This window comes from Micromys minutus (assembly GCF_963924665.1).
Source record: "Micromys minutus genome assembly, chromosome: 15".
NCBI classification, from domain to species: domain Eukaryota; kingdom Metazoa; phylum Chordata; class Mammalia; order Rodentia; family Muridae; genus Micromys; species Micromys minutus.
Window position 1 is genome coordinate 3,184,681 of NC_137984.1, and position 18,637 is coordinate 3,203,317.

The 18,637-nt window shown below is 44.4% G+C and overlaps 1 protein-coding gene across 2 annotated transcripts in view; it reads left to right on the top strand.

Moving 5' to 3' along the window:
- AKAP7 (A-kinase anchoring protein 7) overlaps positions 1-18,637 on the top strand; it is a 99,578-nt gene that overhangs the window by 49,241 nt on the left and 31,700 nt on the right. For both annotated transcript variants that reach the window (XM_080929294.1, XM_080929295.1), the window contains exon 7: positions 450-597. In XM_080929294.1, coding sequence (XP_080785420.1) covers positions 450-597 — 148 coding nt within the window. The remainder of the gene's footprint in view (positions 1-449; positions 598-18,637) is intronic.

An 18,637-nucleotide genomic window follows, 5' to 3' on the forward strand; every position in this document is an offset into this window, starting at 1 on the left:
GATGCAGAAGAGCCATTGGTCTCCCTGCCCTGCTGAGATCTGCATTGTGCTCAGGTGGTTTTTATGTGAAGGCTTCAATACTGAGAGTTAGTGTTTTCAGAAGGTTCCCCTCCCTGTGAAGTAAGAGCCACAGCACTTAAAATAAAACCACCCACCCACCCACGTGCAAATGGTTATGCTCTTGGTAACTCTGCCTCATCTCATGGTTTCTTAGTCCTGACGCTTAGAGATGTACAAAATTTCAAGTGCTATCACATCAGGTTAGCATTTTCAGTTGATGGCTTTCCATGGAGCCCGGCCCAGGCATAGAGACTTAAAGAAAAAAAATTTTCGGCATTTATTTTTATCTGAATCCAAAATGTAATATCAGGCTCTGAGAGATTGACGGAAATAGGAACTGGGTGCCCAGTGGAATGACCGCCTGACATGGATTTGTTTGTCATTTCAAGGGAGTGAGAAAAATAGAGCCTGAATTGTATGAACCGTTTATCGACCACAGATTTGGAGAAGAAATACTGTACCAGATAGATCTTTGCTCCATGCTGAAGAAAAAACAGAGCAATGGCTATTACCACTGTGAGTCTTCAATTGTGATCGGTGAGTGCTGTGGAGAACACCCTGCAGTAATTTATTACTGATTTCTTAACACCACTGCTAGAATAAAGATTTCAGGTTACTTGTTTATTTTTCAAAACACTGGGGTTTTGTTTGTTTGTTTGTTGTTGTTTAGAGGTGCTGCCTTGAAAAACTGTGTAGAGAACTTTCCACTCAGCCTCTTAGGTCTTGAAAAGTCGATGGGACTTTGTTTTCATTTAATTTTATCTCACGAACACAAAGAAAGCACTTCTTCCAGGAAGCACCTTGTGCCTACACTGCTCCCCCAGCTGGCCTTACCATGGTAGCGGCCATTAACAATGGGTAGTGACCGGCTCTGGAAGTTTCCACACACAGATGGCTTGGTGATCATGTGGGGTTCATGGGACCGACCCCAGTCAGTCCCCAGGAGGACCATGCGCACCAGGAGCAGTCCTATTCTAACACCCTTCCAGCACGTGGGGGTGTGCACCACAGGAGGCTGCTCTGTCGGACCCAACTGTACCATTTCTAGGGAGACACCTTTGCCAAGAGCTGAACTTGAAGACAACCGATTTACATGCCTTTTAAAAAGTAACAGGAAGATAAATTTGCATCTGTAAATATCTCGAGTTCTTCAGCCAAAGCAATCTCGCTCCATGTCAGCTTAAAACAACATCCTGCGTTGGATTGGCTTAAGATCCTGAAAGAATCATCATGTGATAGACGTTCATTGAAATTTTGTAAAAAAATGTTCAAGAGGCGGTTTTACTTCAGAATCTTCATTACAGAGCGTCACAGACATCCTCACCCCAAAGGTCTGTTTTAAACAGAAGATTTAAAGTGGAGTTTGGGTTTCACCGAAACCCTCCCAGTCCTGTTTCAAGGAAGATGTTTGGTGCACGTTTTCAGAACCCGCTCAGGGGTTTGGTCAGGTCCTGCTGACACTCACACACAGGGAAGTTGTGGATCCACTCTGGAGTGTGGGTTTTGGCAGGTTTTCCAGGTTTCTACTATAACTAGGTTAGTAACCTTGAAAAGGGGTGTGGTGCCCCCCAGGGTGATTAAGACAAAGGAAGAAAAGGTAGATCTAACTGAAGATCCTGAGATTTGCATTTTAAAACCCACTGTGTACATTTGCTCAGTGGCCAGCAGGGGTCACTGTCCCACCAGCCCCACTTCAACCTGTTCCAGCAGGTTTTCTGCATTCCTGTTCTTTTGCAAGAGTGGTCAGAATGGTTATCTATCCACCGTCTACTGCAGAGTGACCATGTCAGTTTCTGTCCCAAACAATGATGACAATATGAATTTTAAAATGACACCTCCTTCTAACTTTATTATAATTAAGTTTAATATAAACTGGAGTTTCTCCCAGTTCTGGCCTGTTACTCTCCACCCTGTTTTTGAGGCAGGACACTCACTGAGGCTGGAGCTCACTGGCTGGCTAGAGTGGCCAATGAATGATCCCTCCAGGATCCCCCTGTGTCTCCTTCCCTACTGGGTTCAAAACCATGCCTGGCTTTCTGGTGGGTATGGGGAGTTGGAACTCCGATCTTCACCCTCGCTGCTCAGCACGCCAGACCATCCCAGCGCACACCTGTGCTGTGCATTGCTGCAGCATTATTGCTTTTAAGACAAAGATTAGCACAGGAATCTAGTTATTAAAGGTGTGAGGCAGGGGTTTGATTTTAGGGATATATCATTGTGTTAAAGGGCTTTGAATATCCCTCCAGCTTGGTTCTGTTTGCACGAGGGATTACATCCTGGAAGCCCTACATGCTGCATTTGATTTATTTGTTTCGTAATTTGAGCACTTGTTATGGTTTAAATATCAAATGTCTCTCATTGGTGTGTGTGTGTGTGTGTGTGTGTGTGTGTGTGTGTTTAAATACCTGATCCCTAGAGGGTGGCACTATTTGGGGGCACTATGTGATCTTTAGAACAGTGGCTCTCATCCTTCCTCATGTTGGGGTAAGCCTTCTCTCCCATTATAACTGCAGTTTTGCTACTATCATGAATCATAATGTCTTGAGTGCCCCCCTGTGAGAGGGTGGTTGGACCCTGAAGGAGTCACCACCCACTGGTTGAGGACCATCACTCAGGAGGGAGAGCCTGGCAGAGAAGTTAGGTTGTTAAGGATGGAATTTGGGGATCTTGCTTTCCTGATGTGCAGGAATATGAGCGAGCTCCCACAGCATTGAGCTGCTTCTGCTGTAGCCCAGCTGTGAGCTGCAGCCTTCCTGTGTGTGGAACAGCCCAGCTGTGAGCTGCAGCCTTCCTGTGTGTGGAACAGCCCAGCTGTGAGCTGCAGCCTTCCTGTGTGTGGAACAGCCCAGCTGTGAGCTGCAGCCTTCCTGTGTACAGAGCATAGCCCAGCTGTGAGCTGCAGCCTTCCTGTGTACACAGCATAGCCCAGCTGTGAGCTGCAGCCTTCCTGTGTACAGAACAGCCCAGCTGTGAGCTGCAGCCTTCCTGTGTGTGAAACATAGCCCAGCTGTGAGCTGCAGCCTGCTTTCCTCATCCTTACCACAGGGGGAATGGATCTGTGCAGCAATGCGGGTTGATTTTGTATTACAGATTTTAGATTTCTGCCTTCTTGTGAACATTTCCAGTGCGGCTGTATTGTTCCATTTTCCGCATGGGGCGGGAGGCTCACTGGAGTGTGTCTGAGTATCCCCCTGCCCACCATACATTTCCACCACGGCTATTTCTTCTTCTCTGTGCCTTCCCATGGAGTAAGTGTGAGAGGGATTTGAAAGGATGTGCTGCTGTCCTGCTCAGACCAGTGAGGCTCTGTCTCTGAGAATGAAAGGAAATGCCAAAGGACAGTGTAGAGTACCAGGGGGCTCTAAGCATTTGAGCTCCAGGAGTGCAAATAAAACACTTTTTATATTTTTTATTAAAGCAAGCAAAACTGATGTTTATAGTTTGTATAGTCCAAGCTCAGTGAATACAAGCTCAGTGAGTGAGTACACGGGGTGTTATGTCTTTGCTCATGTGAGAGAGCCAAGAATATATATATATATATATATATATATATATATATATATATATATATATATATATATTCTTTTATGCCTCTTCTTCCACCCCATGTGTGTGTATGAGTGTGTGTGTATGATGTGTGAGTGTTTGTGTATGTGCAAGTGTGTGTGTGTGCAGGCACATACTCACCAGGCTATTGTCACTACTCTGTCTTTCTTTGTTTTCAAGTGTATTTAGTTTCATAGTTTATGCAGTTCTTTCTAGAAGGCCACCTCCTCGTGAGAAGAATATTCTGCATTCTGCCCCATTCGTAGATGTAAGAAAGTAGGTTTACAGCTTCCTTATACAGGTTCCCGAAAAGTACAGGGATGTCTGCAAATGTTAGAAAAGACACATTTGAGTTGTCTCATAAATAAAACTTGGGGCAGTAATATGACTATCAGCCATTGCGCTCCTGTGGAGCCTAACTTCACTTAGCAGCTAAAAGTTGAAACTAGATAAAGAAACCCAGTTTTCCTGATGGAGCCAGGGATGAGAAATACAGCCCAGAAACACTAGGGCTGTGTGGGCACTTGACTTGGGCTTTTTATTAGTGCTCAGGCACCTCTGTTTCACTTACATTTCCCTGGGGAAGATAATCCACCCTTTTGTAAGGCTGAAGGACCACTTAGGGTTTTCAAATACTGGTTTACTTTCAGGTGAGACATACTTTATAGGAAGCAGTGGCAAAATGGGGAGATGAGTACGTCTAGAAGTCTTATTCCCAGAGCAGCGTATTTGCTTATGACTTCTTGAAGCAGAGGTAGAAACAATAATTTGGGGTGTGCGGTGTTTTGAATATGCTTGGCCCATGGGGAATGGTCCTGTTGGATGGTGTGGCCTTGTTGGAGGAAGTGTGTCACTGTGGGGTAGACTTTGAAGCTCTTCCCAGTGCGGAGGAGACAGTCTGCTCCTGTTTGCCTTCAGAACAAGATGCAGAACTCTCAGCTCCTCCAGCACCGTGTCTGAACCTCTGTACCTGTGAGCCAGCCCCAGTTAAATATTGTCCTTTATTAGAGTTGTCTTGGTCATGGTGTCTGTTCACAGCAATGGAAACTCTAACTAAGAGATGGGGGAGTCCACTTTTTATTTTGTGCCTAATAATGATTATTTAACATTAATTTGGCAACATAGTACAGTGTGTTTACTCCTCTCTGAGTTTTCATGAAATAGAATAAGACCCAGCCCTGGGGAATGAAACAGTGTCACTGGCAGCTAAAGCAGCTTCTGAGAAACAGAGAGGAAAGAAGAGGGCTTGTTCCAGGCAGTATGGACTTTGGTATTGCGCCGTGGAAGAACTTTGTAATTTTGTCTTCTGGGAGAGATGCGGGGGAGAATTTAACTGAGTGTGAAGGAGATGAGGGGCAGAGTAGGGGGTGTTTTAGAGCAGTGGGGAGGGGAGCAGTGGGTGGGGGCAAACACCAGAGTGAACCAGCAGGGTTGGTGGGTGAGGAGCTGTAGACTGGGGCTTCCTAGGCTGGTGAGCAGATGGATAGGACTGTCGTGCAGAGATGGTGAACATAGATCAAAGAGAACCGAATGAATAGTTGAGGGATATGTGGAGCTTACTACTCAGACCTTAGAGATGCTTCTCATCTTGGGATGGGCTATATTCAGCTCGATAAACTCATGGCAAGTTGAAAATACTGTAAGTAGAAAGGGCATTTTGTACACATAGACTAATGACCACATAGCTTAGGTAGTTTGCTGGCCTGCTGTGGCAGGCAGGTTAATCTATAGTGTGTACATTATCAACACAAAAGCTGGGCACTCACACTTGTGTGTGTACGTGTGTGCATATGTGTGTGTGTGTGTGTGTGTGTGTGTGTGTGAGAGAGAGAGAGAGAGAGAGAGAGAGAGAGAGAGAGAGAGAGAAGGTCAGAGGGCAAACTTGGATGTCACTTCTCAGGAGCTGTCCACCTTTCTCTTTTTCAGATAGGGTTTTTCACTGGTCTTGAACTCACTGAGGAGGCTGGCCAGCAAACCTCAGGGATCTGTCTGCCTGGCTCTGTTTCCCCAGAACTGCAGTTACAAATGAGCCAAGTCACCCAGATTTCCCCCTCCCCTACTTTGTTTTCTTTTAATATTTTTAGCTTTAAATTTTATTTTTTATTTTAAAATTTCATACAATATATTCTGATCACTCTTTTCCCCTTTCCTAACTTCTCTCAGAGTACCCACCTTTCTCCCGCCCAACTGCCTTTATCCTGTTCTTTAAAAACAAGCAACTCTCTCTCTCCCTCCTGTCTCCCCCCTCTCTCATACACACCCTCACTCTTGCTTTCTCACTCTCTTGTTCTCTCTTACACACTCACTCTCTCTCTCTCACACACTCACATCACAAAACACAATCAGAAACCAAAATATATAAGCAAAAGACTAATAATAATAATAATAATAATAATAATAATAATAATAATAATAAAATCCCGGACACAGCATTCTAAGGGTCTGAAGTGTGGGGTTATATTTAGTGAGGCTCTTTGGAGAAGACTAATTTTTTCTTTGTAACTATTCACCCACCTTTTTTTGTGGGTTTTGTGACTGAACTTGTCTTCAAGCTTGCTCAGGTCAGCAAGCACGTTACCCACTGAGCTCTACATACCTCCCACCCCACCACCTTTGAGACAGAGTCTCTGAAGTCACCAAGCAGCTAAGGATGACCTTGATCTTATGATCCTCCTCCCTCTGCCTCCCAAGTGCTGAGATCTGCTAATACAATCTTAACTAAATGTGTTGTATCCAAATACACAACATTGCCAGTAGAGCGCTAATAGCTTGCTCTTATGATCACGTGGTTAACAGACAGCTGAGCTCCACCTCAGGTCTGGAGATAGAGTTGTGCCGCACATTGCTAGCCCAGAAAGAAACCACATTTCAGATGGAAAGCTCAGTTCCTGCTGATTGTGTTTTGCTCTTGCTCCTCTGTTAAGTTGAAAATTGGAGCTGAACTGTTGTAAATCAGTATGGCAAGAGTGACTGAGTCTGGTCTGGTCTGGTGGTAGAGCAATGGAATACAGGCCCAGACTGTAGGTCTGAAAACCTAAGTTTAGAGAATCCAGTGTGAGCCAAGTCCATAAATTATCCCAGAGGTCCTCCTCATTGAGAATGTCCCCTAGGAGGGCTGGCGGTTAGTGGTAGAGATCATCCTTTTAGTCTGAAAGGCTTGCAATGTTTCTCCACCCGAGCTTTTGAGTACTTGAGCCAGGGGATGATTTAACATTCGGAAGAACTTTTGCTTTGAATGTGCAGTTGGGTGTCTGACTGAGGATCCTTATGTCTGACTTGAGTGTGACTTAGGGGGTGGGACAGAACTCTGAAGACATAGCTGCCTACTGGGGCTGTGTGCACTTACAATATGTGTGTGTGTATGTGTGTGTCGGGGGGGGGGTATAAACTCTCTACAGAAAGGAACACTACCAAGAATGGAGAAATGGCTCAGCAGTTAAAAGTACTTGCTGTTCTTCCAGACCTGAGGTCAGTTCTCAGTACCCATGAGGGCCTCACAACTTGTGGATAGTTTCCTTCTGTAAATGCTCTCTCTCTATCTGTCTCTCTCTCTGTCTGTCTCTCCCTGTCTCACACACAGAAATACATTTTCAAAAAAGATAAAAATAAGTTTTCAAATAAAAAAAAGCAAGCCAGTGTGACTCACCTCCGTTTGCACTTTGAGAACTCAGAAGGAGAGGAATCAGTGGGTTTTGTTTATCCCCGCTGGGTGAAATACAGGAAAGAAATCTGAGAGCTTTCTAGAATCCTTGAGCCTAGACCTTGTTTGATAAACATTGAGAACGTGTAGCTCGACAGTATGCGTATGACTCATATCTTATGCTCACTTGAAGATCCACTCAGTAGAGAGAAGTAATTAGTGAGAGATATATCCTTAACCGACTCCTTCACTTTCTTTTTGCAGTAGGAAATGGACTTCATTGTGTTTGTCTGTGGGTGAGCTGTGGTTCTGTTAACTTGCTAATACCTTTGTGGGTTTTAAATTCTTTGAAAAAATACTTTAGGTTCACCAGCTCTTCGAACCTCTTAGACACCTTTAATGTGTCCTTGAAGAGAAAGTTGTATGTATGTATGTATATATGTATGTATGTGTGTATGTATGTGTGTGTATGTATGTGCGTGTGTATATATGTATGTATGTGTGTATGTATGTATATATGTATGTGTGTGTGTATGTATGTATGTATAAAGGTAAGACAACACTTGTTCCTCTCACTGGGTCAGTTACACTATTTATGCTAAAGCAATGGTGGATAAAACTGTGCCAGTAGGAATCAGGACAGAACAGCTGCAGTTCAAAGCAACAAGTGTGTGTGTGTGTGTGTGTGTGTGTGTGTGTGTGTGTGAGAGAGAGAGAGAGAGAGAGAGAGAGAGAGAGAGAGAGAGAGAGAGAGAGAGAGATGTGTGTCTGCGTCTATGCTGAGTTTCTCTGTCATGTGTATATATGATATGCATGCCTGTAGGCATAATTTTCAGTCTATTTTATTTGGGTTCTTTTCTCTCTACCTTCCTTCCAACCTTTATCTTCAGTTAGGGAGGAGAGAAAGATGGATAGAGGGAAAGGTGATGTAGGTCTCTATAAATTACTTCCTGCTGATTAAGGGCGGTGACTTCCTTGGAGTAAGTCCAGGATGTGTCTTATCAGGTTATCTCCAGCCTCTTCTCATCTCTTTCTCTCCACCAGCAGCAGCAGCAGAAGCAGGAACCAGCAGGAGGAACAGCCTTGTCTTCTTCAGACCACTCCTCCCCCTGTCTCTCTGGCCTCTCTTAATTGTTTCTCGAATTAAACTATCTGCCGACGCAGATCCACGCCCCTTCCAGGGCTCATACAAGTCAGCTACTGAGGACAATCTGAAGCAGCCCCATTTCCCACGCCTGGGATTAAAACAACAAAAGTGTTTACATAACATAACTAGGAACCCAAACTCTCTCTACAGTGGAGGATGTACCGGGTGCTCTAGTGCATAGGTTTGTCCCCCACTGCCTTACTCCCTCAAGGCAGGGAACTGGACGAGACGCTCTGCTTTGATTGGGTCTGCCCGGCTCTGCCCACAGTGCCCGAGGTCTCTATGCAGATCGAACCCTACAACCATACTCACACTCCATCCAGCCACAGAAAAGGGTAAGAAGAATGTTGGAAACCTTCACTCCATTACTACGAGCTTGCCAACATCCTAAACATCAAGTATCTCCCCCAGTTTCTATCACAGGAAATCACGTGCACAGCGGTAGAGGTTGTAGTGTGTGACAGTGAACTGTCTTCATTCAGATCAGGCGAGGAAGGATGTCTTACTTGTGACGATGCCTTCCCCAGGGGATCTACTTTTGAGGCACAGATCAGTCCCAACATCCCACATTTAAAGCTTTTCTAGGTACTGGGGGTGGTTTTTTGATGTCATATGGTGCAGGAAACCTGAAAGGTGTCAGTAACTCAATGGGTTGGTGTTCTCCAGCTCAGGTTGCAAGCCCACACAGGATGACAAAAGGTGGGGTGCTGTCTGAATGTATAAAGGATGAGACATCCATTTGTGACCTAACTTGAAGACATCACAACTTGTCCGTACAGAAAGCCACAAGGATGCCTTACAACTCTCCGAGTTCAGTAAATATCTCTATGTATATCCCCATATAAAAGCTCCTTGGAACGAGGGACTATCAAAAATTTTGAACCTCACAAAGATCCCTTAAGGCAAAGCATTTTAAAGCCTGCTACAGTGACTAGGTCTAAGAGGTCATGGATTTTGGGTTTCAGAATTTTGGCCAATATTATTCTGATAAACTAGTTTAAGTGGTTCTTGCTACTCAGCATTAAAATGTATACTAGTTTGATTTCTGTCTTATTTTTTCAGCCTTCCCATTTAATTTCCACTTGAAAGTAATCACTTTGTGAAATCTGGATTCTGTAATCTAACAATGTCTGTTTTGTGATGGACGTAAGTTGAGGAGTTTTTGTTTCTTCTGCAGAGGCCAAAGGGGTATGATTAAGAACATTTCATATCTCAGGCTGATTAAGATGAGTTCATCTTAAGCATGTTAGGAGGGAGAATGGGTTATAATCCAAAGGGACATTTTCTTTGTTTAAAAGTATTTTATGGCTTAATGACAGCACAACACAAGATACTTGATGATTTCCTTTTTCACACAAACTGGTTGACTATATATTGGTTGAAAAAAAAAATATGATTTACCATGCTGTATTATGTAAATGGAAAAGAAGGATCTATGTACTACTGTGACAAAAAGAAGAAAACCAAGACTCTCCTGGCTTGGCCATATCTCACATAACCCTATTTAACAAGCATAGTATTGTTTTAAAAAATTGAACTTTTGGTGTGTTGAACATTATATATCAATTGGTAGCCATTCCTTGTTGTAACTTAGTTTTCATATACTTTTTGACGAAACATGTTCTCCAAGAAGAAGTTTGAAATTTCATTTTTACATGCTCCTTATCCAGATGAAGAACATCCTAACATTGGAGTTCTTGGGCTATTTTTTATATTTGTATGAGTCAGACAAAGCTTTAAGATACGTAGCTGAGAAGCTTAATCCTGGTGTGGGCCACGATATTTTAGCTGGCATATCAGATGTTAATCTGGTTGCTGGCACAAAGTGGCAGTCTGGGCTAGTCTGGAAAATCCATCTGCTGGTGTGAGGTCGCACCTTGTGGTTCATTAGACACCTTGGCAGGTGTGTATTAAGTGGGAATTATCTTCTGACAGAATTAGCCATGTGACTCACATGGAGCAGTAATAGATTACCTTGTGAGTCATTTGTGGAGCCTCCAACTTTAAGTGTATTTTCAAATAGTTAAATATTGGACCCCCAGTAAAAAGAATAAATAAACAACGTGAGTAGAACTCCGGTACAGGGGAGTTGGTTTTCTTTGTGTAGCCGCTGGTAGTACAGTCATTCTCCACCAGATGGCAGTGTGTCCAAGAGCATATGGGCAGTACACACTGTACCTGGTGGTTTTCTAAAGGAGAAAACCAAGAGGACACCAATCCGGTGGGTTAGGAAGGGGGTGGGAGTAGGTTGGTGAATGTGGTCAAAATACGTTTATAAAATTTTCGAAGAACTAAAAAAACCCCAGCAGTGCAGGGAGTTTTATGACTGACAGGAGATAAAGCTAAAACACGGCATTCCTTAGACCACGCAAGACTATGTAACCATTGACTCACACTACAGTACCATTAACCATTGACTCACACTACAGTACCGTGTATTCAACCCACCCAACATGGACCATATCAACAGTCAGTCCGGGAAGGGGAGGGCCTGGATGCTGAGCCCACAGGCACAAGGATGACCTGGTTGACCTTGGGTTATACAGTGAAATAGGTATACATAAGTGCTAGAGAGAGATTTATGGGAGGTGGTCTGTGTGCAAGGAATGCACATGTGAAACTGAGAAGGAAGTAGAATAAATGTGAAAGATAGGACATTACTATGGGGAGGCCCTGTCGCCAGCAGTCAGTCCTAGCCAACCCGCCACACTACCATGGTGTCTATGACAAATGTTTACTATGCTAACTACGACTTAATAATGCTTTCTGAGTGCTCGGCATATGACTTCTGGCTTACGGTGTTATATTATGCACATTGGAATACTTACTGCAAACATGTTCTTGCTTTTCTAACAGTAGAGCACCTGTTTTTTTATATGTATTATTATTGCTTTATTCCTGGTTCATGGTCAGCACTGCACTTCAAAAGCAGGGCTGCGTGTAAGTTTCTGTGTAGGATTGATGTGGTATATAGTATTACTTACTGCTTCGTTGCTGTAATTAGACACCTAACAAGAAGCAACTTGGAGAAGGGCTTAGTTTGGATCATAGCTTGAAGATGTAACTTTCGTGGCTGGGAATGATTGGTGTCAGGCATGGCGGTGACGGTGACGGCCGTGAAACTGCTCGCTCACGCCCTGGTAGCCAAGAAACAGAGAGAATGTCTGCGCTGTCTGACTTTGGCCTTTTCTTCTAAAAATCCAAACTGTTATTACTATAATTGGTTTTTCAGGACAGGTTTTTTTCTGTGTAGTCCTGGCTGCCCCAGAACTCACTCTGTAGACGAGGCTGGCCCGGGACCCAGAGATTCACTTGCCTGTGTCTCCCGAGCACTGTGCAGGATTGCAGACATGCATCACAACTGTGCAGAAAAACGGTAGATTTATTGTGTGTGCATGGCTAGACACGTGCATGCACACGGAGGCCCAAGGCTGGCCAGGTGGCTGCCTCAATTGCTTCCTAAATATTTCGAGGCAGAGTCTTCCACTAAACTCTGAGCTTGCAGACTCAGCTAGATCAGCTGCTCAACAGACCTCAAGAAACTTCCTTTTTCTGTCTCCCCACTGCTGGGATTACAGCTGCATGCCACCATATCCAGCTTTCTTATGTGGGTGCTGAGGACTGAACTCAGGTCTTTGTTTCTGCTGCAAGCACTTCACAAGAGTAGCATCTCCCCAGGGCTCCTTTCTCCCCTTTTGATTCCATCAAGGCTCCTAGCTGTGAAGTGGTGTTCTTTCGGGACACACCCATGGGAGATAGCCAGAACTACATCTTTCTCTAAATATTCCAAATCAGTGGTTCTCTATCTGTGGGTTCCAACACCTTCAGGTCAATTTGTTCCAATAAAAACACATCCTGCATGTTAGATATTTTCATTATGGTTCACAAAGTAGCAAGATTTCAGTTTCTGGAGTAGCAGTGGAAATAATTTATGGTTGGGGTCACCATAACATAAGGAACTGCAGTAAAGGGTCACAGCATTAGGAAGGTAGTGTTACAAATCCAGTTGACAGTAACAAGCGACTGTCACAATGTATGTAAGTGTACAGTGTATGTACATACACGGATGGAGATGCTTTAGCTGTGTCAGCTGTGATAAAGTTGACAAATGTGAATATTATCCAAGATAATCTGGCAATGAGAGGAGGTCACAGGAGACAGTGTGACATGTAGTTAGTGAGGAAGATCCGAGGCTAGTACAGAAGAACATACACACACACACACACACACACACACACACACACACAGCATGCACTAGTGAGCTAACAGAGTGCAGAGGTGAAAACACAGTGAGGTAGACTCAGGCCTTTTCTAGTGTGGTACTGATTCCCAGGTACACAGCTTTGTGTGCAGTGATTCCAAACCATCTATAAAACAAGGACAGTAGTTGTGACCCCCCAGTCTCCTGTGAGTGCTGTATGAGGTCATACACACACTGTTAGCATCAGGCCTGGCCACCTGAGCTCCTTGTAACTGCTGCCTGTGACAGACAGTGCAGCTTTCCTGAGCCCGGGAGAGGACTTAAGGAAAGGCTACTGAAAGAAAAAGAAAATGCTGGGCACTTTGTTTATTTGTTTAGTGTCTGTGCGGAATACAGGCAACAGGAATCCGGATTCTTAGGACGGTCAGGGCGTTCAAACAGTGTACTGAGGGATTTCATAAAGTCTCCTTACTGGCCATCTTCCCAATGGGAGAGAGTAACCTGAGATCTGGTGTTTAACCTAATGTCGGAATAACCCAATGAAGTCCCTTCGATGGTCAGGATCCGTACTTTAATCTATTTTGTGCAAAAGTGCAGCTTTTGTTATAGCTAGATTGTTATTACTACATTTCTGATGAAATGCTGGGGAAGTAAAATTCTCATCTTCCAGCTTCATATGAAAATCCAGTTTCCATCCTGTTTTCTGTCATTATCCTCAGTCTGGGAATGGCGTGAGGCACAGCAGTAGAGAGGAAAGGGCTTTAGATGTCGCTAGTTGTCACGCCTTCAGAATGTACTCAGGGTCCGTTCATTCATTCATGCATTCATTCTGCAGCTGAAACCTTGTTGACTATTGTATATGTAAAGGCTTCTCCTTTACCTTAGAACATCTTCAGTCTGGTCTGGATTGCTAAAATTATCTGTTAAGTTTATTAACAGATAATTTTGAACGTGTCAAGTGCCAGACATTATGCTGTGTATTGACCATCAGAGATGGTTCAGCAGAAACCTTGCTCTCAGGTTGTCACTAACAGGCACTCACAATTTAAGGTGGCAATACTGTAATGATCTCCGTGGGAGCCAAGCAAGGATACTGCTTCTTGGACCTTGTCTGAGGATATAAACACTAGCCTACAGTAGACTTCATGCTTTTCCTTCATTTTCAAAGTGTTTTAACATGCAAACACTTAGCTTACCCTTGAATAAGTAATGTGTCAGTTTTTGTGACTGTGTGGTTAATACACAAAAAGGACAGACTACAGAAAGCATGGCTGGACGGTATCTGTAGATGACGGATAGGTCCGTCACTGCTGGGCAGGAGTCATCCCTTGGGTTTTCTTGCTCTTCTGGGTCTATGGCTGGAAATAGAGGGCTCGCTCTGTTTTGTACCTTGCCTTCTCATCTGCTCTGATTGGTTGAACTATTCTGTTTCAAAGTTAACTTCACCCCTAGAGCCCCTGTGCCCCTTGTCTTAGCACATGGAATGTGTTCAGTGTGGGGACCCGCTGTCCGGCAGGCTGGAGATGCTGAGTGTCAGAACCCCGCCGTCGTCAGCCTTCTTCAGCCTCCTCACTCCACTGGCCAAGCTCTCTCTCTGAGCACGGAAGTGAGTTTTCCCCTGTCATTTACTTCTCAACACAAGAGAAGGCGTTGGTTACATGTGTTGTTTAAAGCCAGGCTACACTTGCATAAAAGAACAGACGGATAGTAACCATGGAGGGGGCATTTGTGACCTGGCACCAAGCAGAACTCTCTTAGCTGAGATTTTGGATACCTGTTTCGGATTAATTTGTAAGGAATGCGCTGGCTGGGGAGGCTCATATCTACAGTCCTATCAGTTGGGAGGCTAAGGCAGGAGGATTGCTGTGAATTGTGGCTACCCTGCACTATAGAGTGAGACTTCATTTCAAAACCACAAAACAGAAACAAATAGAGACTTTTTATTTTATTTTTTAATTGGATATTTTCTTTATTTACATTTTAAATGTTACCCCCTTTCCCAGTTTTCCATCTGCAGTCCCCCTATATCCCATCTCCCCCTTCTTCTGCCTCTATGGGGGTGCCCCTCACCCACCCACCTACTCCCTCCCGCCTCTCTGCCCTGGCATTCCTCTACACTGGGGCATCAAGCCTTCAGAGGACCAAGGACCTGTTCTCCCATTGATGCCGGATAAGGCCATCCCCTGTTACATATCAGCCGGGGCCACGGGTCGCTCCAGGTGTACTACTCTTCGGATAGTGGTTTAGTCCCTGTGTGTGTGTGGAGGGGGGGGTCTGGTTGATTGGTATTGTCTCTGTGTGTGGGGGGGGGTCTGGTTGATTGGTATTGTCTCTCTGTGTGTGGGGGGGTCTGGTTGATTGGTATTGTTTCTATGGTGTTTCACACCCCTTCAGCTCCTTCAGTCCTTTCTTTAACTCCTTCATTGGGGACCCCAATGGTTGGCTGAGAGCATCCACCTCTGTATTTGTTAGGCTCTGGTAGAGCCTCTCAGGAAACAGCTCCTGTTAGCAAGCACTTCTTGGCATCAGCAATAGTGTCTGATTTGGTGACTGTATGTGGGATGGATCCCCAGGTTGGGCAGTTTCTGGATGGCCTTTCCTTCAGTCTCTGCCCCACACTTTGTCTCCGTACTTCCTCTCCTGAGTATTTTGTTGTCCCTTCGAAGAAGTACTGAAACATCCACACTTTAGTCTTCCTTCTTCTTGAGCTTCATGTGGTCTGTGACTTGTGTTTTGGGGATTCCGAGCTTTTGAGCTAATGTCCCATTATCAGTGAGTGAGTGAATACCCGGTGTGTTCTTTTGTGATTGGGTTAGCTCAGTCAGGATGATTTCTAGTTGCATCCATTTGCCTAAGAAGTTCATGAAGTTCCCTTAACTCACACATGCTTTGGATGGTATATTTTTCTCCCGTATGCTTTATAGGAAAAAGCAACCTCTTTCAAATTACATGCTAAAATTACACAGTGAATGGTCATTTACAACCACACATTTCTGTAACTTTTATCATACAAGAAAACAGAAAAAAAAAAAAAAAAAAAAAAAAAAAAAGAGGAGGAAGTCTGCTGGGATCTGACACAGCTGGAGTGATGAAGAGCCAGACCTAGACAGGCTGATGGACGCCCCGAGGGCAGACAGCCTGATGGACACCCTGAAGGGCAGACAGGCTGATGGACACCCTGAAGGGCAGATGCCCGTCCTTCCTTACAGACCAGAGGTAAGGGCATCGTTTGCATATCAGTATTCCAGGGCTCCGAAACCTTCTGGGTCTGGGCAGCGACAAGTGCTCATTGTGATTTGTTTTTCCCTTGCACAGAGAAATCAGGCTGTGCACGTAGCTCAGTTGGAAGAGAGCTTTCCCAGAAAAAGTCACACTTCATTTCCAGCACCATATAAACCATGCCCATGGACCAGCACTCGGGAGGAGGAGGCAGGAGGATCTGAAGCTCAGAATCATGGTTGGCTCTGTAGCTAGTTGAGGTAGTGAGTGTCTCTAAACAAACAAACATAAAGAAATAAAACATAAGATGGGATGCGATTACCCCATCTCCTTTAGGTACAATAGCTTGTCTTCTGAGACCTTAGAATTACTATTTTTTGGTTTCAATAAATTATTAAGCATTTATGTGTATATGTACATGTTCATATAATATGTGTGCATATACATGCAGGTGCATAGGCCTGTGTGTGTGTGTGTGTGTGTGTGTGTGTGTGTGTGTAGACCAGAAAGAGGTCAATATATGGTGTTAGCCTCCATTTTTTTGAGGCCAGGTTTCTCACTAAAATTAGAGCTTACTAATTTGTCCAGACTGACAAGCAGAGAACCCCAGGGACATCCTTTTCTCTGCCTTGTGACATGTGCCACCTTGCCCAGCTTTTACATAACGCTGGGGATTTGAACTCAGGACCTTGTGCTTGCATTACAAACACTTTGCTGGCTGAGCCCTCCCTCTAGGCTGCCCAGGGCCTTAGCTTCCCTTCCACTAAAACTATGGCTGTTCTCTTACCGAGTCCTTTTGTGTGCTGCCCATTGTTTCACAGAATCGAGGCCACGTCCCTTGCTTCAAATGCATATACATTGCAGAATCTGGAGTGAGAGAGCAGGCCATCCCCTTCCTCAGGCTTTAGGACTTAATGGCCTTTTCCTCATCATTATTCTAATAAAAGACTATTTTCTTTCTTAGGTGTCCACAAGTCATTCAACTCATGTCGTCTTTAACCAATTAGCCAAAAGGCTGAGGAGCAAGAATTAACAGCAGCAACAATTTTATAGCTTTAGAGTTACATTATGTAATTAATCAGATTTTGGTTTTCTGAAGCAGGGTCTCCCTCTGCAGTCCAGGCTGGCCTGGAACTGGTGGTCCCTGAGCCTCAATGCTAAGTGTAGTGTGTGGGTGTTCATTGACAACTCTGGCTTCAGAGTCAGCACAGAGGCTTATAGAAAGCTTTTCCCTTTATTTTGAGTAGGACTCAAAAGTACTCTGAAGCCTGAGTGTGTGCTCTGAAGTCCGTGTGTGTGTGTGTGTGTGTGTGTGTGTGTGTGTGTGTGTGTGTAATTAGTCACAAATAGAAAAAGATGGCCAACTGCTGATGTAGAGAGCAGTTGCATCATGGTGAAGCTTTATCTATTAGAGACAAGAACTGGACCCAGTACTTCGAATGGCAGGAACATAAGGTGGTTACCACCCTTACAGGATTGCTTTCATTCCTGCCATTTTTTAACCATTATAAGAAAAGCCCCAAACCCTAGAGGAGATATATGTATATATATGTGTGTGTGTATATATATAATATTATGCCCTTAAGTACCACTTGCCTGTAGCCAGGCTTTCAGGGAAAATGGACAGAACAGGTTAAGGTTTGCATTTATGTCTCAAGCTGTATGTGCCAGATACACCTCCTCACTGGGGTCAACCTATCTCAGTTTTATTTTTAAGGTACTTATCACCGTGTAGCCCAGGCTGGTCCTCAGCCCCCTCGGTATGAGGTTAACCTTTTACAACTCTTCTGGTCATAATGCACCTCCATATCTTGCTAAAGTGACCCCGCCATCCCTCCATAAAACAGGGTGAGAACCCTTGGAGGAGCTCTTGTGTCTCCTCCAGGGCAGCTCTTTTTGGGCACATTCCCATACTCACTTGCTCCCAACTGAATCTTTCCACAGTGGGAGGCAGTGTCTCTAAGCATCATCTCCAGAGGGATCTGTACTCAGGTCTTCTGTCTTAAAACGTGGTCCTATCATGTTAGCAGTGTTCATAAAGCCTGTGGTGGTGGGACGTAGGGAGCAGAGTCAGGATTTTAAGTTACAACCATGAAGACTGATTAAAATTCATTTCTGCACATACAGTGTAATTTCATACACTTTGGCTAAGAGCCAGACAAACTAGGTTCACTGCCCACTCCAACTTTTCCTCACCTTACTTTTCTGAGCTTAAGTTGAGATTTGGGGCTAGCTCATGTGTTCTAGAGCTGTTGTAAGGATTGAATGGGTGAGCAAAATTTTGTACTGAGTTTTGCATGGAGGCTGGACCAGCAAGCGTTAGATTTTTAAACGCCTGCCTACAATTTCTCCCATGGTTTTCTATCTTTCTGTTTGTGGTTGACTCACTGTTTCTTTTTCCAGTTTAGCTTTCTGTCTGTTGAGATGGTGTCCACCTGTGTGGCCCACGCTTCTTTACATTCAAGATCCTCTTGCCTCAGCCTTTGAAGCACTCAGATTCTAGGCCTGTGCCACCATGTCCAAACAACTTAGCTCGCTCTGGGTGTTTGTGGAGAAGTCTGTAAGGTCATGTGGCCCTTTTTAGAATAGTCTTAGAAATACTGGTCCTTTGCTATGGACACAGTTTTAGATGCTTTTACTCACAATTGGAAACTCACAGGTTTTTGGAAGCAGCAGCAGTGGGAGTATTTAACAGGGTTGAATGGTGACATGTGCCATAAGGCTGTCCCCCGCTGGATGCTGTTTTGAGTTAAGGGGTCTTGTATTAAGAGGTAGGGTTCAACCCGGCCGACTGGCAGGGCAGAAAACTGTCAGAGGACTGGGC